Here is a 23,017-nt window from a genome sequence, read left to right on the forward strand (position 1 = left end):
ATGAATACATGGTTTTGTGTCTTGATCTAATTTCAGATTTTGGTGTATGGAAACTAATAATTATATTTATGGTAAAAAAAAAACCAAACCAAAAAAAACCCCAAAAAACAAAAAACCCTTGATTTTCCAGTGTAGTTTTATTACAGGAAACATTCAATATATTTAATGTGATTCTGAAAGAAGTAAATGTCTTTTGAATTTGTCCTTCTTAAGTTATATCTGGCGATCAATTAAGTGTTTTCTGACCTGGTTCTGCCTTTCTTTCTCAACATCCTGCAACTTCAGTCATTTCCCTGTGGATGCACACAGTGTGCAAAAATGTGCATGAATAAAGAACCAAACTGGCAGCAGAAAAGAACTGGGGCTGCATTGAGGTGCAGGTTCAGTTTTCTTTAAAAATTTAGAAAACATAGGAAAGTCTTGTGCTTGAGACTTCTCAGTTGCATATGGAATTTACATGTAAATGTGGATTTGTTTCATTAAGACCCTATGATGCTTAGTTTTGTGATATCAGATTAATGGCATTTGCAGTGATGCAGTTAAACAATAATTTCTATTGTAACTTCACCTGTGTTTTCACTGTCTTGTGTTCCCATTTACATATCTCTAGACTTCCTGTGTATGAAAAATGGGTACTTTGGACACACCAAAATCTGTTGGCATTTAATGATCCTGTAGCTATAGCTTTTAAGGGCAAATATACATTCTGCAGTATAATGATCATAAATAAAAAATTAACCACCGGTGCTTTAATGATGAGGGAAAGTAACACAGAGTGCATTTTATGAAGCTGCACACACCAGAGTGTAGATGGCATTTCTCTCTCTAGCATCAGCAAGTAGTTCACGAGAACCACTATTCTAAAGTGGTTCTCAGGAGCCACCACAGGTTCTAAAATTCTAAAGAATTTTTCTTTATTCATTATCTATTCCAAGCTGACACCTGATTTTAAGTCAGATACACATCTTTTTTTTTATGGATTACTTACTGCTGTTTAAAACTGTTGGGCTAAAACAAAGTTTTCACATGATAGATCCATATTATTTATACATTATAGCCTGTATTGAAAGATGCAAAATAAGCATGATCATGAACACTGCTCTGGTCATATTGTTGTTCTGTTGAATGAAGCAGAGTTTTGGGGAAACCAAGGTGTAAAAATTTCAGGACCATCCAGCTTTGAGGTTGAATGGACCAGCAGGACTCTTTTTTTTTAAAAAAAGGGTTGGAAAATTTTCAAATAAGTTAGCACACTCCCAATGCACTGTCAAAGGAGAGCTTCAAAAGCAGATTTTCTTCATGAGGTCGGACAAAGTCCAGGTTCATGTACATCCAGCCACGTCAGCTCAGTCCAGGTCGCCGTGCTGACTCAGCAAGACACACGTAACATTTCAATAAACTTAACTGAGTCACTCCAAAAAGTAATATATAATCAACAAATGTCAATAGAAACCCAAGGCCTGCATAGCTAAGCCCAGGGAAGTTGTTTTTCTTTCCTCTGAAGCCTTTGCCCCCGAGTGAGGCGCCGAGCCGGGGCCCTTGGTGCCTGCCCACGCGCCCAGACCTGCCTGGCAGTCGCCCGCGGGGAGCCGCGCTGGGGCTGGGCTGCAGCCGCTGCCAAGGAGCTCTGCCAGCGCCTGGCATGTTGGGCGGCTTCTAGGGCTTGCCTGCATGGATGTGCTGAAGTCTGCTCTCCAGTCACAAGCTATGTAAATGCGCATCCAGCCCTTGTGTGGACAGCGTGGTTCAGAATTATGGAGGGTTTCATTAGTTCTGCAGCCATTTACTTCATTTATCTCAGTTAAAATATCGGGTTTTATTCTGAATTGAGAGGTTCAGGAGGGCTTTAATAACATCCAACTCTTCTAATTTCACTTCTTCAGCTAATTCAGACTAATGCCCCCCAGTTTCCCTTTGCAAACAAACCCTACATTTACATTTTGAAATTCATAGATAACACAGAGTAAAATGCACAGATGAGTGTGGAAAATTCAATGATTCACCACTGACTTTCAACATATGTCCATGTCCAAAAGCATTGAAAATACTGATTTGAAAGTAGGAATTGGCAGCAGCTTCATAGCAGCAAGGTTAAGATCAGACTTTGGAAGAAAACCAATTTCCCTGGCCATTGCTATGCAGGTCTTGTGTTTCTATTGATGCTTGTAGACTATATATTACTTTTCAGAGGGCCTCAGTTAAGTTTATTGAAATGTTATGTATGTATATTAGTCACCGAATTGTTAGTCTACACTATAGCCTTTTGTCTAGCTTTAACCTTAATAGACTTCAAAGATCTTTTGAGGTTTTAATATTTACATTTACATTAGACAAGTGCCTTAGATCTATGGCTCTGTTTGACTTGGGCTATCTTAAATGTCACAAAAGGATTCAAAGTGCAAAGGTGCATTTCTTTTGAGTTCACTTCCACTAAAAAAACCTCCTACACTGAATTGCATAAAAGTAAAAAAGAATTTTGAAGAAATTTCTCAGAGTTTCTTCCCTGATTTGACAAATTAACAAGTAGCAGATGATAGTTTGTTATTTAGGGCATTATATGATTATAGAATCATGGAATGATTTGGGTTGGATTAAAGATCATCTAGTTCCAATCTCCCTGCTGTAAGCAGGGACACCTTCCATAACACCAGGTTGCTCCAGGTCCCATCCTGCTTGGCCTTGAACACTTGCAGGGATGGGGCATTCATAACTTCTCTGGGCAATCTGTTCCAGAGCCTCACCACTGTCATACTGAAAATTTTCTTGCTAATACCTAATTTAAATCTCTTTCTGTTCAAATTCATTCCTTCTCCTGTCACTACGTGCCCTTGTAAAAGTCTCTCTTTAGACTTCCTGTAGGGCCCCTTCAGGTGCTTGAAGGTCCTATAATGTCTCCCCGGAGCTTAAATACTAACTAGGTGCTAGGTGCATAATTCTTCATGGCACTCTAAGGAGTATTTTATTATTCAGATATATATTTTTTTATTCTTATCATGATATTCCCCTACCAATAAATAAACTTTAGAGCCTGCTCCTAACTGTGGGAAGAAATCCTCTTCTGAACTTCCTCTGATGACTTCTGTACATTTGTTTCCAAGGCAAAGCCCTTAATCTTGCCCAGCGATTTCATCCACCACTATAGAGTATAAGGAGCAGACTCTAAATGTGTCTGAGATAATCCAAGTGGGATTGAGCAGAACAGAAAGAGCTCCCAGTGTCTTTTGCCCCATCACTAATAATTTCTTTCATCAACAAACCCTATCTGCTAGAAATAGCTTCTTCTACATGCCTGTTGTGGAGCACCCAGCAGTTTGTGGTTAAGCTACAACTGCATGCCTGAGAATGGCTGCTCTCACACCAATTCTGTGAAGGGACAGCCTCACAGGTGTGTGCAGATGGGCAGCGGTGTGCTTGGCTGGTGGAGGGCATGGAGCAGCGGCCGGTCAGCCACAGTACGGAAAGTGCACGTCAGCGCTCTGTCACGCTCTGGGCTGCTGTCTCTTGATGATTTCTGAGGCTGACCAAGACACCAACAGTACCCATCTGTGCCAACAGGCTTGAGATCTGACAAATACTGCCTTACTGCTATTAGCTGGAAGTTAATTTAAAATGCTTCAGAGAACCCTTGTCTTGCCTTGCTTGGAGAGGATGAAAAATGCGACACAAGAAAATGAAAGTTTACCAAAATTATCTGTGAAACATAATCAGCTTTAATGTAACTACTCCTCTGAATGATTTCTTAAAGAGTTTTGAGGTTGTCAAAGCAAATAATTTAAACTTTTCCAAAATCAAAAATGTCACATTTTCAAGTCAAAATTACATTTTTTACTTTTTATTATTATTTACTATTGAGATGGAACAAATTATTTGGAACAAATGCAGTTAACTTCACACTCACAGACTTTCATGATTGGGAATAAACACTTCTCCATCTTGTCACATTTTAGAATTTTTTTCTATTGGTGGTTTTGTTGGACCACCAAAGGAGCTCTGGAACTAGCCAAAGTTGTTTGGTATTTCTGGCATTTCTTGCAATGACAACAAACAAAATTGATGAAAATTATCCCTGTCCTTTCAAGACAAGTGATTTCAAAGGAGTGTTGTGCACCCTTCTAATATGTATCCATGTTTCACTAATCCTAAACTAAATTCAAATGCGACTCTTGTTGGAAAACAGCTCTAAATACCCTTTTCCCAAGCTGTTGCACTGCTGAAAGGTGCACAAGTATTTTTTTAAAGTCTCTTTATTTTTGGAGCCTTGTTTGCTCAAGTTTCTTTATTTGTCTTACTTTCTATAAACATGATATCCAACAGCGATAATCTCAGACTTGAAAATTGCCAGATGTGATTAAATGAGATTTGCCAAGTTCCAGGGCTTTATTCACTCCTGTTTTTTCCTGTTATGTAATAGCAAACAGATAAAGCTTTTAATTTCATATGGCTCAGTTGTCAATGGCATCAGTCGACTCAGCACATTTTGCACTTTAATCGGTTATCCATAAACCAGTCCCCATCAGTGAGCAACATTTTCCATGAGAGAAACAGCAGCCTGTTCTCTGGGGCCACTACTGATGCAGGGCTGGCTCTTGCTTGGAGGAAAAAAGATGCTGGTGGCACCTCTGACCATCCTGGAGCATCCTCCCTATCTCTGGAGACTCTGAAAAACCTGCTGCTTCTCAGGATAAGACAAGCTTCTTTTCTGGCTTCACAGCTGAACACTTGACCTTCAAAACTGATGAATGCACAGGAAAGGAAAAGTCAGGTTATGCAGGGACATAATGTCTTGGAGGATTAGGCCCTTTGTGGATGTGGCAGTCACTTCAGTGCACTAAGCCCCGGTGTCTGATACAGACCATGGATTTTAGGAGGATTTGGCAACAGGGTGGGAAGATACATATCCTGGAGTAATGCTTGTGTGAAAGAAAAAAGGCGTAAGTTTGTAGACAAATTTGATAGGCCATTAGATGTTTAAAACTGCAGACATTTGCTGAAGATTGAGCGTAAACTGAATGATGGAATGGCTTCAGGGACACTGTAGAAAAAAACGCTTGGAGATCCAGTATTATCAGGCATCTCTCAATGAAACATCTCACCCATCAACACAATAGTATCAAATGTAATCTGACAGCCTGTGCAACCACGTGCTCTGTACAGCAGCATTTTCTCCTTCTGAAATCTTGGACAGGCTTTTTTTTCATGGTTTTTATATGAAATTGGAATAAACTACACTGTGCCCTTGAACTTTTCTGTACTTACTTGTCCGTTTTTCATGAATGTTTGTTTGCATCAGTTATGGGTTATTTTGGCTCTCAGTCAGCTCCTTTACACTGCATGTTTAATTTCAAAGTCTCTGGATATTCTTTTCCTACCAGCCAATACTAAACGCCTCGACTGTGATCTAGGTCAGTGTATGTGCCTGTGTTTGGGTTCTGCCTCCCTCCAATATCAAATGTACATTTCTTCTTCTCCAGTTGCTGTTCATCCGATCCCTTCTTTCCTTTTCTTGACATTATCTAATTGCACCCTGGACAAGGATTTGAATTTTCATCCATTATGTAAACCCGAGGTGGACACGGAGCTCTTGGAACTGTCTCCCCTGCAGTAGTCTTGAGGGCGACTGTCAGGAAACCTATTTAAATTACAATTAGGGAGATTAGGGAATGAAAAGCTCCATTGTTCAAACTGTATAGAGTCATCTACTTAAGCGAAAATTGGCAAAGAGAGGCAGGCTGATTAATGCCCCGGCTGAGATCCAGCACTGCTCTCTAACTGACTCTGACATTTAATTTGTCATGTCCCATGGGAAATGCGGCACAGCAAAAGAATCAGTTTGTCAAATCACCTCCAGCTATTTTTTTCCCCTGCGGATCCCTGAAACACATCACTTTGTTGATTAATAATCACGTTTTATTTTAAAAGGGAAGGTGAAGGGCAACTCGCTGCAAAGTCATCATTTGCTGCTTTTCCTGCAAAGCCGAGAAGCTGCTCGCTAAAAAGCAGCCGGCACCAAATAGCAAAGCACATTGTTTCTGTCCAAGCCTGGATGGATGTACACGGCCTGGATCCATGGAGAGCTTGGTCCTTCAACTGTGCTAGGAGAAAGGTTACCTGCATGTGAGGGGTATCTGGGGAAGGACAAATTTGCCACAGCTCCGGGTGGAGAAGTGGAGGAATGACAATATTCTTCACAGGAGCCCCAGTACCCTTTGGTACTGCAGGGGAATATACAGCATCTGGCAGAAATCAGATCTATCCAAGGGAAGGCACAGCAAATTTTTCAGTATTTGTTGTCATCACTTGCAATGTTAACACATCAAGTAAATAAGGCAGATTTTTATGATCTTAAGTGTGAATGACATGTCTGCAGGCCGCAGAAGAAAGTCAGCAAAGGCAAGACTCTTAAAAAAAATGTCAACATGTGACTGCATTCAGGGACTAATCCCAGAAGTTGTTGGGTACCAAAATGACTCAAGGAATTTGGAATCCTCTAAATATGGGTTTAAATATTTCTGCTGAACAAATTGTAAATCGTAGAAGTCAAGGCATGAAGAGCAGCAGAAAGTTTAGGCACACCAGTATTGTAAATAACTAGTGTTACTGGGCACACAGCAAATTGCCTGGTTGATTTTTCTGTTTCAGTAAATGGGAAATCTCTTGCCAGCTCCAGCAGTGCAGGTGAAAGCTTGTAAAACCCATATCTCACATTAATAGCTAAATTAAATTTTGCTGTGTCTTCACACTTTTTCTTTTGTGGCACCAAAAAAATCTGAACGGCAGAATAGGCACCACTTAAGATTTTCCTCTATTGCTTCCCTCTATGTTGTCCTTGATAACAATTGTTAGTGTCATGGGATTCTTTTCTCTGTGAATAAATAAATAGCTGATCTGCTGGAATCAGGTAAGAGCTCTTGGATCAGTTGCAAGCACTGATGGCACTTGTTACTACATGAGATGAGACAACAGATTCATTGTCTGTTCTGGTGTATAAACACCCTCTGCGTATTATGCCAAAGAGGAAAACAAAACAAAATGGGGTTTATTGTGTATGTGCAAGTGTAATCTTTCCAGGCTACCAAGTTAAAAGTGCTTTTCATCTAGATCAATTAAAAACAACATGAACAATACAACCCAAAATCCTATCCAAATAGTCCAAGGCTGCTCGCTGGTACCTTCTCTTCTCCATTCTCTGCTTTGTGTGAGCAAAGCCAATTGTCAGTAAACCTAGGCAAAGTTTATTTTAACTCCTGCTCTGATAAACACCACATCCCACATCTGACATTAGTCAAAGCCTCAAAGTAGAGTACTGTGAGCATCTGATCCAGGCACAGGAGCCAGGGAATGAATGCTTGGATGTGAATGGGCAATGAAGGCAGGTGAATGAAAAAATTCTAGGCCAAACAAAGATACCTCAGTGTACTTTTTCTCCATCTCAGTTTCAAGCTGATACAATGGTTATTTTGCATCCTTCAGTAATCTGGGCTGAAATAGCCCAGCATTATAAAGTTTAACTGAAGTGCAAGAATAATGACTGCAGTGGCAGAACACTATGGATGGCTGGTTACAGCACCAAGTCCTATTCAGTAGTCATCCTTAACTATTCAAAAGCTTCATACCGTCAGAGCAGGGAAGCATATTCTGTGTGGCCTGAAATTAATAACTTTCCTATTTCAAATTTGAGCCTAACACTGCACTTCACTAATCTCCTTTGGATTTGGCAGAAGGTGACCCTTCTAATTTGTTATATAACTTTGCACAGCATCCTAATTTTTTGTCAATCTTTAAAGCAACCAGGACCACTAGGTGAGCTGATTTAGGATGCCTGGTCCTTCTGGCCCTGTGAGACAGACCTGCCAAAACATTCACAGAGCTGTGAGACAGACCTATATACCTTAGAAAGCTGCAGTATTCCCAGAGGGGCTCCCGGTGAAAGACGACAGAATTTTTTTACAGATCAGCTCCTTTGCCAGGCAAGGCTGGGCTGGGACCTGGCAGCAGGGACTTCAGCAGCCCATGCAGGCCCACGTGAAGCGTGGCATGGCAGTGCCACGGGGAAGGCTTGGCCAAGCCCCACTTGAGCACTCTGGGCTGGTCCTGTCATCTATCAGACTGGATAACACAGACAAGGAAAATAAATATCTTTGCTTTTCTGTTCCAAGTCAAATTAGACGTTGAATGATAGAACCATAGAATAGGTTTGGGTTGGAAAGAAACTTAAAGTTCCTCTAATTATCAGCCCTCTGCCATGGGCAGGGACACCTTCCACCTGACCAGGTTGCTTAAAATCCCATGCAATGTGTTTGCTCAAAGGCACATCTTTCAGGAAAATATTTCCATTTCTTTTCCTAGCTTTTTCAAGTGACAAATTTGCCTTTGCTAAGAATAGTATTTGAGAAGAAATAGAAATTCTGCATCACTCAAATTAGCTATTTCTAAATGGCATCCCAGCTGAGATGCAGTGTGCAAAACACCAATGAATTTCCATCAGGCTCTAAAGGATTCTTTTATTCTGAACTATACAAGAACTTATGACTTAAAACACCATCATCAGCAGGGATTCAAGCTAGGAGGAGGATTTATTGTTCAAGTGTTTTGACATATTAATTCATTGCCAAATGTGACCAGTTCTTATAAGGCCATTCACTGATCTTCATCACTGATTTTTTCTCCACTAGGATGATAAAATGAAGTTATGGAAAGCAGACCACTTGATACATACTCTGTCACTGTAGGAGAACATATGGTCCTGAATAATTTGAAAATAAAACATACATCTTTGTCTAGCAATTCCACAAACTGAAAATAAACCTCCTTGATGCAAGAGACTCTTTTGAGGCTAAAATTTGTTAGCTAATGATTCAAAATTTTCTGTGGATGATATTCTTTAGAGATATGTAATGAAATCTTAGCTCAGGCTATCTGAAAGGTGGACCAAATATTTATAGCATTTCCTGCTCCAAAACCTTCAAGCAACATTTATTTTTAATCCCATGAGGAAAAAGCTATTATTTTCTAGTTACATTTCAATCTACTCTGAAATCTGTTTGAATTTTACCAAGCTTCCCATCATTCTGTGGTGACTAGATGCCTCCTCCATTTGAGAAATAGGTCTTACAAGTCCTCCTTGGAGAGGGGGAAGTGACTGAACGCTTCACAAACAAAACAGCAAACACAAGATGAACTAACAAATCTAAAACCCCATCCCACTGCAATTTCATCACCTATAAAACTGCAGCTGTTTCAATTTGTGAAACTAAGCAATTTCTCCTGCACCTGTCAAACCTGCCTGGCATTTCAATAAATTGTTCCATGTGTTGTTTTTGCTCATGCTTTAAAATAGTTTGAGAAATATGTTTTTAAAAAGGGCTAAGTACAGACAAAAAGTACAGTTAATCGAAGTAAAGCCACATTTTCAAACTGCCAGTCAAAACCAGTCATTCATATGTATTAAAGAAATAAATGTTCCTGAGTGAAAAACAGGGAAACAGATGCAAACCAGACACACTAAAGAAGTATGAAACAAGGGAGGCTTTCTTTCTGTCGTTTACATTATTTCCTTTCTTAGCTTAGTATTTTTCCAGGGGCACACTCACACACACAAGAAACACATTACCCAGCACTTTTATTCCTTGTGGTCTTCACTTTATTTACAAGATGACGGCAATAAAGAGCTTTGTTTTAGAAACACGAGCTAAAGTGTAAGTCACCAGTGCTGACTTATCAGCTTGTGGGTTGGAGTCTCCCACATGTGTAGGCTGTTGGTTTTGGGAAGACTGTGACTGAGGCAGCTTGGTTTGAGTCTCTTGTTCCATATGCTTGGTTATGTGTGGATTTTCTTTTGTTTAACTCTTGCAAATAGAAAATAAATATTCTAAAGTCATTTCAGGCAAAAGATACTGAAAGCTAACACATTTTTCCTATGAGAATGCCAACATTTTTTGAGGGTTCAATGCCAAACAGGTTTAACAATAATTATGACATCAGCGAAAATGTTAAAAATACCCTGCAGGTAGGATAATTTACATGGCTTCAATTTGGTGTGCAAATCCTTTTACAGGACTCCTAGCCACCCGTACAAATTACTGTACCAGAGAATAAGTGAAATGGAGAAAGCAAACAGAAATTGAAGAAGGTAAGCAGAAGAAGAAAATACCTGACACAGATAGGTTTTTAAACAGACTGAATCGTTTTCCTAGTAATGTGACCATGAAATAAGGGAAATCAGATGATGGCCTAGCATTGTGGACTTGGCCAGTAACTTCTTCAGTAAAGAAAACATTTGGAAAAGCAGCAAATGCACTAATCTCAGCTCTTTCCATCCCTGCAAATAATTTCTCTTGCTGGCAAAGCACCTGGGGATGTGGCACACCTGCTTTTGATTCACCTACTGGGCAAGTGAACCAATTTTTAGGTGGCATACCTACAGTGGAGAAACCCAGTGTGGTTGTCTGGATCCCATATAAATATACAGATGTGCAAAGATATTTGGGTGCAGAAGCTGCTGGAGTTTTCCAAGGCTCACACAAGTTACTCCAAGAGCTTTGTGGAGCACACTGCTAGGCTGAAATCTCTAGCAGCTTGCAATGGAGAAGCAACAATGTCTCCCTTCAGCTCTGTATGGGCCTATTCAGTGTGCAGGCTTCTATATGGGAAAGGTCCAGGCTGGTTAGTCCTTGGAGAGAAAAAAGGGAGAAGTATGATGAACAGAAGAAATTTGGTGAAGAGAAGATGATTTATTTATATATATAATTTCTGGAGGGCTGCCAGTGTGCTTGGAACTGCACAGAAAGAGAACCTCATCAGGCTTGTCTCTATCTAATTACAGCTCTTTCAGGCTTAGTATATACAGAATAATTGGGGAATGGAATGAACAATCTCAGAGTAGCTCTGACCTTCTTTCCCTTCAACATTTCTTAATTAATCTTAAATAGAGAAGGAAATAATTTATTTAATCCAAGCAAGATATCCCAGAGCAGTCACCTTTGGTCTCTTATCACTGTGTCAAAAAAGAAAAAAAAATGCAGCACAAAAGAGACATAATAAAGAACAAAAATAAAGGAACTTTTGAATCAGAAACGAGACCTCTTCCTCTCACAGGGAGGTGGTAGAAGGTGCATGCATGGACACCATATGCTTAGGAAAGAAAGGACACAAATGAATGTTTATTTCTGACAAGGTGAATCAAATCTCACAATCTCCTTACCAAAAATATACATCTCTCATCTCCACCACATGCATTGTAACATCTGATATTATGCACTGGGGAGACATTGTCAAACTGAAATGCAGGAGCTAAAAGAGAAGTGTCAGGGCCAAGATACTGGAGACTCCTCTCTCTTCAGTAAAATATAATATAATATAATATAATATAATATAATATAATATAATATAATATAATATAATATAATATAATATAATATAATATAATATAATATAATATAATATAATATAATATAATATAATATAATATAATATAATATAATATAATATAATATAATATAATATAATATAATATAATATAATATAATATAATACAATATAATATAATATAATATATTCACGATATTGAAAATTGCCTCCTGATGACTATGTTGTTTCTTGCCTCTCCACCTCTCTAAAGGTCTTGGTAGTGTTAAAGATACCTCTGGATGATGGCTGCATCTTTAGGATGCTAAAGTATCTTTAGAGCAACTAAGCTTTAGGTAGCATTTATGTTCATCTGGTTTTTTTTTCAGAGTTCAAGGCCATCCCTGACTAGTAGTCCTAAATAAAAAAGCTTGGTTGTTAATTAACTTTGTCTACCGGTTTCTGAGATGAACAAGAAATCAGTCTGAAGTCAGTGATATCGCTGTACAAAGGGACAGGGAGTCCATGGAGCAGGAGAGAAGATGACACGGAGCCTGGATGTGAACTGAACACAAAACCTGCAGGCACAGCAGCTGTGGTTTTAATCACATCTCCAGTCTGGTGTCATAAGAAGAAAAGGTCACACTACTGAGCTAAAGGTTGCTTTGGTTTGTGTATTACAGTCTGTCCTCCTCCAACATTACCTTCCATTATCTTCTCTTCACATGAGTTTTCTTATAGTTATTCTTTGTATCGCAGCTGAACAGTCAGAAAGGTTTTGCACAGAGGATTCCCACAGTGACTTTTTCCCACAGCACAGAAGTTTAGTCCAACACTCCAACCAGAAAAGGGCAAGGAGCCATTCTTTGAGTTGACCCTTATGGAATGTGGGAACCAAAGTTTTGCATGAATCAGAATATTTCAAACAATGTCAATGTGCTTCAAAATATCATTAATTTTAAAGCAAGAAATAAATTATCATTATTCAAATTCCAACCTACCTACAGTTGAGGCCATTAAAGCCTAACAGTCTTTCATTGGACTAATGCAGGGATCTTTTCAGAAAACAAATGATACTGAAAGAAATATGTTTTTTTCACTAATTAATTAATATGGAAAGAATTTCAAGCCATTTTATGGACCTATTCTTGGGTAAATTTTTGCAATATAAAACATTTGTAATACAAATAATACAAAAATTTATATTGTTGACCTGCAGTTCAAGTGTTTTTCTTAATAACTTTTTTTACTTATTTCTGCTACACACTTGAAAACTTTTAACAGCCCCAGTAAAAAGCATACATATGAACTGACTGAATCAAGACAAATATGTAATAAAAACAGAGAACAAAATAAAATAAAAAATATCTTTCCCATGTGTAAGTACAAAAGCCCCCAACTCTTCCCCAATCAGTCATATAAAAATAATTTTGATGGCAACAGTAGCCAGTGATTTTGGCTATCATATTTATGTCCATGAAGTCTCAACTGAGATTTGAAACGGAATTATTTAGGCACTGTCAGTCTCTTTTTCTCTACCCTGAAGAGCTTACATTCTAAACAGCTGGCCAAATGATGTCTCTAGGATAGTAGAGGTAGATTCCCAGGGTCAAATATTACACAGGAGTCTGAGTTGCAATGAGTTTGTTTTCCTGCATGCTCTTTTAGCAGCCAGTACTGGTGCAAGGTAGCTCCTCAAAAATACCTCCTGAAAAGGTCCCAGCCCACAGGGATGCTGAAAGAGTGCTGATGTGGGTGGGTGTGAATTGAGTCTTTCCAGAAGGGGAACCCCAAGGTCATGTTCCATCCCCGTATCACACGTGTAGCCAGTGGGGCAGTAGACACAGGGTTCCACTTCCTTTTGAATATTGAGTGTTTTCAGAGAAATCCTCATGTGTACTGCCTGACCGACAGGGATTTTTACCATGTGTAGTCCTCTGGATCTTTTCAGAAGACAACTGAATGCCCATGGCATGGTTTGCACAGTGTACAGATATATGTGGCCCAGAAGAGCTCAAACAGACAGGCTGGCTTCTGGAAAAGGGCCCCTTGACTACTGGGCTGCAGCATCTGACTGTACACACAGCTTCTCCTTCACTGGAGTTGAGACATTACATGGTTTGCTGCTGCTGCTGCTGCTGTTTCACACCAAACCAGTGTCTGTGCACACCTGCAGCAAAAAGAGGCTGTCCCTGTGCCGTGCACAGCTCACCATCTGTGCTCCTGATGTTGTGAAGAGACTTGGTTATTGGGGTTTGCTTGTGGGAGACACAAAAGCAGTGAAATAAACCCTGGATTATGGAGCACAGCAGGCTCCAGGCTCAGGCTGTCACCTCTTCAGCCATTTCCTGATGTGCCACAGTATGGGAACAGGCTTGGTCATGCTGGAAGATACTTATAACACAAACATACCCCTTGGCACTCTTGACTTTGCAGGGCAGGCAGAATATCAATTTGTGACACTTTTTCCTTTTGCAATTCTTTAAATGGGCTGCGTAGACTGGAAATAATAGCTTTTCAACTTAGCACAGCATCTAGCATCTTCTGATGCCACTGCCATGTCAGCAAGACTGTATTAAACACTTCTGACCACTTGAAAAAAAATTATTTTGGTGCTGCTGTTTTTAAGCTACTTAAGATGCCTACATGAATTTCAGCCACACAAACCTGAGCAGATGTTTGCTGCTGTTCTTTCAAGAGAAGGAAATTTTTATTTTAGTGGTGGAAACGTAGAGCAAGGGTCAGGAAAGAAAGAATAACTTTTGTCTTGTATAGGAATTTGTCTAACTGAGTTACCTATTTTCTCTTTGTGCACTTAGCTGTGAAATGGGTATGATTATTCTACCTTGTAACGATATTTTGAGTCTTGGTTAATTGCTTGTGAGCTGATCTGGAAATCTCTCAGAGCAGTCTTCAATAAACATTAAGATTTATTACTTTTGCAGATATTGTTTTCTTACTCCCTACATTTAATTGTCTTGCTATAAAAGCAACTGTTGTAAATAACAACCACCAGAAATTATTTTGTGATAACGTGCTATTAAGAGAAAAACCCAAACAACATTCTGTGTTATTGATTTGATTTTGCAGCACTGTTTCATAGGTTTAGGTCTAGCTTGGGTTTCCACTGCTTTAGCATCTCCATTTACATGGTTTTCTGCAGAGGTTGTTCCTGTCCTGTTTTCTTCTTCTTTACATCAGCCAATTTGTTAGAAAGATATAAGCTTTCCCCTTGCTTTCAATTCTCTGACTCCTTTCTCTATGGACACAACCTTTGACCTCGCCTGAGCTTGTAACCCTCATCAAAGCCATGTCTTTAATTAGCAGATAGGATAACATACACACAGAGTTGCTCCAAACTCAGTCCTTCCCAGCCCCTGCAGATCATATTTATCAGTCTCCCCATTTGGCAGAAGAATCACATTGATTTTTCAGCAGACACAGCTGTCTGCTTTCTTAGTATCTCAGTTTGCATCACCAGTTACCACACAGCTAAGGGTGTCCAAAACCCTCTGTTCTGCTCTCTTTGCTGACATTTTCTTGCATCACAATGTTTTTTGGACAATTTGGATGTTTAGACTAAGGGTAAATGATACTGAGGCTGCTGAGCTGATTTATGACAGGAGTGACAACATTGTGTCTGGGGTAGAATTGCTCTAAGAATTTGACTCCAGACTCTGTGGCATTTAAAACACTGTTAATATGCACTTGGCAGAAGACTGGGAGATCTCACAGCTGGCCCTTCCCCAAACAGGAGCCAAGTTCAACTCTGAAGGCATGTAATGAAGGCAGACCAAAGCACTCTTCAGGCTCAAGCAATATCTAATCTGATCTTGAAAGGAATGAGCCAGAGCAGGCTCTCAAAGGAGCCTCCCCACACTGCTATTTGATTTTAGTGATGGTGGATAATGAGTGGCAAAAGAGCTGAGAGTCTGTTTGGAAACATCCAGTCAGAATCTGAAATTAAAAAAAATAAAGAAATCCATTTCTCAGTAAGAGTGAGATAAAAAGTGAATCTTTAGATGAATTCTGTATTCTGAGTTTTCCAGGAGGACACTGCTGTACAGCATAGAAGAAAAATACTTATGGGACTATGTGAGCAGAAACAGAACTTATCACATCTGAAGGGAGAGCAAATTTTATAGAGTTCAGTAGAAAATGAGATAACATGCAACATGCATTTACCAGCATGCCAAACTTGCCTGGTGTCTTCCTTTGATGAGGCAAATGCAGGTAATCTAATCCACATGGTCCTTGGTAACTCAGTAACACAGTGATAACACAGGGGAAATAAGTTAAAATGGAGAATAAGAACAGTCTTAAAAATATAATCATGAGATAAAGGAACAAGCTAAAAATGTATTGTCAAGAGGAACGTTTCTGCTGGGGATGGTTTTATACAGAACCTAGGCTTGTACTCAGAAAATTTGCCACTGACACATAGATCTGCTTAGCAAAAGGGGACTAGAGTGGGAGGAGGAGTGGGATGGAGGTTAGAAGTGAGTAGCAGACTCCATGAGGAAGTACTTTGAAAGAGGACTGTATGGATGCTTTGGTAACCCCTAACAGATCTCTTGGCCAGCAGATATGACAGCTGACTCTGCCTGCCAGAGTTACTGGGCAATGGAAAGTCTACCCTAAAGGAAGTGTCTAAAGGAAGTTGTCTTCTTTAGCCTAGACAAATACAGCTGAAAGAAGAAACCCCTACTCTCTATAAATACACCAGTGGTTGTATGTATGAGGGAAGGGCAAGATCTACATAAGTTATTGCTTCGTGTTAGCAAAAGAGCAAATGGGAATAAATTGGTCATGTGTAAAACTAGGCTAAAAATTAAAGGAGGATTTCTAAATTTTCAAGGAGACTGATTTTTCCAAATCTGGAAGAGAACTGGGCAGCTTCAAGCATTAGCTTGACAAATTTGTGACAGGAATTACGAGATGTGTTCAGTAAAGAAGATCAAGCTTAAGCTTAAGGAATATGGATGTGCTTTCTAGTATTACATTTTTTATGAAAGAGAAAGGAATAGGTTTGAGGAAGGAGAAAGGAATAAGAAATAAGAAGACTTTCCTCTCTCTTGATCGTTTTTCTTTCTTTCCTTTTCTCTCATTCTGCTGTCCTTCCTCTATTCTTCCCTATTTCTTTTTCTTTTTATTAATTTTATTTCAGGCTATTATACTTTTAACACTCTCACATTTTTGTTTTGAACATGGATACTTTCTTGTTTAGATGTTGCCAGTTTTGTCTCATAAATATTTTCCTGTATGTTAGCTGAAAAACAAAACATTAGCAGTGATCCCAACCCAAAGCTCATCTTGTTTTAGTAGGAAGACAGAATTAAACAGAGGGGTTTTTTTAATGGAAAACCAGTAATGGGGCCTTATAATGTTTCTCACCCATTCTCATATTTCATCCCATGTGTTTACTTAATAGTAAGAAATATATTTCATCCCATGTTCAGGGATGAACAGGAAACAGTTGATAGACATGATGATGAGAAAACTGTTGGTCAGCTCAGTGACTGTAGCAGGTTTGAAGCCTGATGGAGATATAAGGCCACCTTCATCCCGGTTACCTTAAAGCTCCATGGTAGTTGTGGTCTGCAATGCTCAGAGTGATGAAGGCATTTGGGGCTGTGGTGCACAAGGCTGAGTTCTTACAGCTTTGGCTGATGCTAAGAAGAGCCATGGATGCTCTGCACCTCTTTACACAGAACTAGTGAGATGGGAAAAAATTTCTCTGCTGCAAGTCTCTGTCTTACTTGCGGTCAGCCAGCATCCTTGTCTCTGAAATCAACTCTAAAATATATGTACTTTTGTGACATTGACCCAAGCAGCTAAGAAAATCAGAAGTGTAATCAGTCATACCATATAAAGCTGAGATTTTTCCGCAGTACAGACATCTTGTCTCTCATTTTCTTCTACATAAGCTCCCAATTACCCTAAATAAAAGGTAACTCCAGCCCTGAAATTATTTTCTAGACTTGTTAAACTGGCAGAGCAGAGAGCAGTCCCCCCATAGCACAATCTACCTGAGGGACCATAATGTGTAGGAACTCAGCTGGAAGTACTGCAGTCAAGGGCTTTCTGTATCACTAAATTACTGTGGTCCTAAAAATGCTATTCAGGTAATTCTGCAGTCCCCTCAGCCATGTATTGCCTTGAGGTCTAATGCAGCCTGAGCTGTCATCTTCATGCATGATGATGTTTATGAGTAAGTCTCTTCAGCTTGTATATGGAGGGAACTGCTGGTATGTAGTGCCATAAAATATCAACCTAGAAAGGAGAAGGGCATGGCTTCCACAAACTACTTGTTTGAAAAAACTGCATAGAAACAAAGGTTGCTATTTTCTCTTCATTCTTGCGCGTTCACTTTGGCTTGACCTAAATTGCTAATTAATGTAAATTTTCTCAGTGGAAAAGGATTATGGATATTCTTTCTTTTATCAGGTTTCAGACTAGCAAATCCTTAATCCCTGCAATAAACTTCCTCTCTAAGACATGCTGTTTCTTTTTTTTTTTTTCCTTTTATGGAAGAAGCTATTTCTTTTCCCATTTATCAGTCATTTATCTTCTTCACATTCTGAATAAATTTGTATTTGGTCTTGGTCCAGACCTAAGAGGATAATGAATTCCCATGTTCACAGAGGTTACCACATCATGAGTACAGTATTTAAGTGGCAGGGACAGTTCATCATCACTCATCCCAGTTTAACCATGTTGGGTTGTGTTGTGATACATATGACATGTTATTTTGATATGAAGGAGGTCATACATTGTAAAATATCATCCAAAATCTTTATAAGGTAGGCCAATGCTACAGACGAGGCAGTGCAAATACCACAAACATCTACTTGCTAGAAAACATCTGGCAGGGATGGCAGTAGGTGAAAATTAAAGGCCCCTCTGCCCTGGGATATCCCGTTAGGAATAGCAGATTTGTAGATTTACCACGTTCAATGATCTTCTGAATTGTTAGCATCCTGCTGTGTGGGCAATCCTGCACAGCTCTGAAGGATGAGACCTGCAAGCCCCTCCCAGCAGAGGGATGTGACTTCTGCCAATTAACAGAACATTTTTACTTAACTATGGAAAAGTTAAACTGCTGCTAGTGTATGAAAAAGAGAGATTTCCCAGCCATTTATAGTCAAAACTGTTTAATGGGCTATTTATATCGGTACCCAGTATGCAATGTCAGTGGACAGGGAAAAGAATGGTAGTAAAGATGAGAGTAATTGTATGCCATCAGATGACCATGTCTTTTAACCACTCAGACTTGTCAGGAGATAATCCTTTTATGCCATGACCCAATATTATTTCAACAATGGTGTTTATCTTCATTGGATTAACTTCAGATTTCCCCCTTGTACCTGTATAAGACCCATCCTCTTCTCTGCCCTCTTCTTTTTTAGATTTGTGCCATCTTTAATCAAAACCCAATATTTACCGATTAAAACTTCTAATTCTAAGCACAATTACTTGTTACACCTCTTGCAATGAAAAAAAGACAAGCATGGTAAATCCACTGGTTTTCTTCCAAGCTGCACCCATTTTAAATGGATGAAGTCCCTATTTTGTTGTTCCAACCCCGCCAAAACTGAGTGCTACAGACTATTCTGCAAAACATAGTTTCAATTTCCCCTCTCTTTTTAATTAAGTGTGCTGCCCTTTAATTTCAGCCTTTCCTTCCTGTTCTCTGACCTCTGGACGTGATTAGCCCATACCCTGAATCATCCGACACAGCGGGCAGCATCCCAGAGGGTCAGTACTTCATCATCAGAGAATAAGCCAGGCTTAGAAAAAATCTGTTCCTCAAATTCAAGTCAATGTCTGAATGTAATTTCAGCCTAGTCTAAATCCACACAGCTCTGACAGTCTTTTCTGCACTCTTGGACACAGCAACAAACAGGATTGCAATTTAATGAAAGCATAAGGCTCACTGGGAAATGACACCAATGAAGATACGCCTGGCACTTTCTTCCAAAAAAAAATCTGAGTTAAAAAAATAGCAGCATTTCCCAAAATTCAGTGTGTTTTACTCTGTATTGATTTGTATTTTCTAGAATTAGACTTGGAAAGCACCTCTACTAGAAATGTGTAATTTTGAGGAGTCTGTGATTTCAAACTGGAGAGATTGGAGCCCCATCCCTTGTTTCATCATAAACTCTTCTGGCAACCTGGGACAAGCCTGCACAGTACCCAGATAACAAATCTCCTTCTCTGGGTTTCAGGCATCTGTCAGGAGAGAGGGATAGCAATCCCTCATCCAGCAGCCAGGACTTCCAGGCTCTGCAGTGTGAGACCTGCCTCTCACTCTGGATGGAGGATGAATTCCCTGGGCTGCTGCTTGTGGAGCACTGGTGCTGTGGGGATGCAAACTGTCTAACAACCCTACCACACACTACACTCAGACCAAGAAACCTCACAAGTATGCTTCTGTACATGCAGGATTCTGATGGTTGTTCAGCCAGAATGTCCAGATCACAGGCAGGGACCAAATCAGCTCTTGAACCATCTCTCCCTGTTCTCCCAGTAGTAACATGCAACACGTCACCAGTCCAGCACATGCAAGATGTATTTCGGGGAGCCAGAAACACATTATGAACATGTAGGTTTTTTGTTTGTGTATATTTCAAACACTAACATTGGACAATGGGGATTTTCTGCAATGAAGGTAAGAGGACCAAGAGACACATCAATGAACACATATATCTATTAACAGAAAAGTACAGGTAGAGAATTCCCTTCTTTGTGTCTCTAAATTGGTTTTACTGATTTCATCTATCTTCATCACAATAGCAAAAAGGCAACATCTGTTAAAATTAAAACCTTCAGAAACCAAAGACAGCTATTTGTCCTGATCCACTCTCCAAGACTGCATCAGTATTCTATTTTCTTCAATTACGACTTCAATTAACAATCTGTTTTAACCGAAAAGTCACTGGTTATCAGTGTAACTCTGAAAATAACCCCACAAACCACGATTTTCCTTTCTTCTAGAACAAAATTAGGTAGAGATTTCTGGTGGTAACTTCTCAGTAGTTCTAAACAGAGATAGAAGACAGTTGCCAATACAGGAACCTTATACACGAATTGCAAGCTACTTTCCTCTATAAAAATACAGTTATATTAAAATCTTCAAGCAGTTAAAAAAAAACTCAAAAAACAACAAGCAGATAAACCTTGCTGGTAAGCTGAGCATCAGACATGCATGTGCCAATAGTAATGTACTTAAATGAGAAGCATGTTGGGATGAGAACCATTTTTATGGGCTGAATTTACCTGCAGTTTGAATTATCAGTCTGAGGCTTCTACAAACCACCTTGGAAACAACAATTGTTGGCTAACATTGCACTTTTTTCCTCTGAGTGACACAGTTAGTATTTTCCACATCTGCCCTTAAATGTGGTATCTTGGTGCCCAAAAGTGTTTGGTTCCAGCTTACAAATTAATTACTGGTGTAGGCTTAATTTTCTTTTCCTGAAGGGTTAAATGGACTGACCATATTCTTGGCATAATGGAGAGAGAGAGAGAATGAATGGGGATGAATGAATGAATGAATGAACTAATGAGTGAATGGAACAGCTAATCTGCTCCTACTCCAGCCTGTTTAAAGAGAGGGTTGTCGTTTTAATCACTCAGGAAATCCTTTCCATAGTGTAGTCCCTGCTAACCACCTCTTTCTGATGCTTTGCTTCTCCTGCCTGGGTCTGCCCAGACTTACTCAGGATACCTGTTCTGCTGTGACATGGAAATGACTTTGTTGCTCAAGTTAAATCAAGAGTGTGCAATATTGTCACTATAAAAGAGTCAAAAAACCAGAAAGGACTTAACTAAAATGATGAGATAGAGTTACACTTGCATTTCCTTGAGGAAAACATAAAATAAAACGCATAACAAGTATTTTCCAAATCCTGATATATCTAAGTTAAAGAATATTTAAAAAAAAAAGCTATCCAGGTGTAGCTCAGTCTTCCTCTTTTCTCCTGCATCAATTACAATTACAGAAAAATTACAAGCTGTGAAGTATTTTCCTGAGCTCACAAATGTTTCTTTGTTCTCTTTTTTTCCCTACTTTTGAGATGATGAATGGATGTGGGTAATGTCACACTTCAGAAAAGTAAATGGAAGGCGTGGAGGGAGTCATAACCCAAGATGTGGATGTGGAGGAGAAAGTCAGAGACAAGCTGGAACATCCCTGCACTCTGCTTTGGAGTGCATTATCCCAGCCTGAATAGCTGCCTGTATTGCGTCAAGCCCTGGGGTCAGCTGTGACAGAGATACACATTCCACAGCAAAGAGTGCTGATGTAATGCCTTCCAGCCCCCAGCCTCTCATCCCTGCCCAGCTCCTCTTCACTGACACTGCTATTGCCCTTGGTGTTCATAGAGCAGCCCGTGCCATGGACTCCAGAAAGTAGGAGACCCACGTAAAGCACTTTCCTTCTTCTGTGACTTTTTCTCTGCTCTGGCTAAGTAAGACATGCAGCAATAATAAAAGAAAATTAAAAGGAAGGAAGGAAGAAAGAATCAAAGGTAAATCTTACCCTCTTTTTAAAAAACTGAAAGGCTGAGCACTTCTTGACTGGAAATCCATTCATGTCTTTGTTGACCATTTTCCACAGTGACGGGTACACAGTGATAGATCCAGTGTGCCAGTGTGGCACTTGCTTAGTGCATCTGTTTTCCTCTGTATCCTTTCAGCTGATGAAGACAGAGCAGGGCAGGAGGCTCACCGGCACGGCTCGGGCAGCTGTCCTTTACACATTCATCCTGCTGCACCAGCTACTGCAGCAGCAGCAGCAGCAGCAGCAGCAGCAGCCTTTTCCAGCTTTCAGATGCAGCTCTCTATTAGCTTCTTGAAAACATCCCCTAAATACATATACTCCTTAAAACCCCGTGACAGCTCTCAGATCACAGGCAGCAGACCTCAGGCTAAGTGGGTTTCACATGAACCCAGTCCATCCATCCTGTGAGAGTTACTGGTACCACATGCTGTACAAGCATAGAGGATACCGTGCTCAATTTGCTATTCTCCTTCTTCAGGTGCTGTGATTCACTGCTGTTTGAGATGAGAGCTGGTTTTGATTGTGCAAATTTCAGTGGGAGCTGCAGTTCAGCAACAGCAGAGAGAGAGAGAGAGAGAGAGAGGGAGGGAGGGAGGGAGGGAAGGAGGGAGGGAGGGAGGGGAAGCGGGGGGAACAAGAGAGAGGGAGAGATGCACAGGCAGAGCAGCCGAACACAAATAACCATACAAAGGATAGTAGGAAGGCTCAGGGAAAGAAGTGCTGAAAGGCAATATCTTTCCCTTGGGAGAGTGACAGGGGTAGCTGTCATTTTATATGTGAACAGTCTTTGAGTAAGATGAAAAGAAACACAGATCAATTAAAAAAAAAATGTTTTTCCTATATTGTTCTGATTTAAACAGTGGTACTTTGGAAAAAAGCCCATCCAATGATCAATGCAACACTAGGTTATGTGACAGGACATGCTGTAGAGAGGTCAATCGGTTTAAAGGAAACCCACAGCTCCTATAAAGTACATTTTCTATATGTGATGCAGATAAATGTGAACGAAGCAGACACAGACACATTTGTTCAGATATTTCCGTAGAAACATAGATATATAGATTTTAGAACCAGAAGGGTTTTCATTACGTAAAAATGTGACTGAAAGAA

At 39.8% G+C, this 23,017-nt stretch overlaps 1 protein-coding gene across 1 annotated transcript in view; it reads right to left on the minus strand.

The window, feature by feature from the left end:
* Positions 1–22,005, minus strand: part of SGK1 (serum/glucocorticoid regulated kinase 1) — a 70,459-nt gene extending 48,454 nt beyond the window's left edge. The window contains exon 1 of the mRNA XM_023924576.2: positions 21,887–22,005. Within this exon, the coding sequence (XP_023780344.2) occupies positions 21,887–21,955 (69 nt within the window). The 5' untranslated portion in view covers positions 21,956–22,005. The remainder of the gene's footprint in view (positions 1–21,886) is intronic.
* Positions 22,006–23,017: the final 1,012 nt, after the last annotated feature.

The sequence above is a fragment of the Cyanistes caeruleus genome, chromosome 2 (assembly GCF_971803275.1).
Source record: "Cyanistes caeruleus chromosome 2, bCyaCae1.hap1.1, whole genome shotgun sequence".
Classification (NCBI taxonomy): domain Eukaryota; kingdom Metazoa; phylum Chordata; class Aves; order Passeriformes; family Paridae; genus Cyanistes; species Cyanistes caeruleus.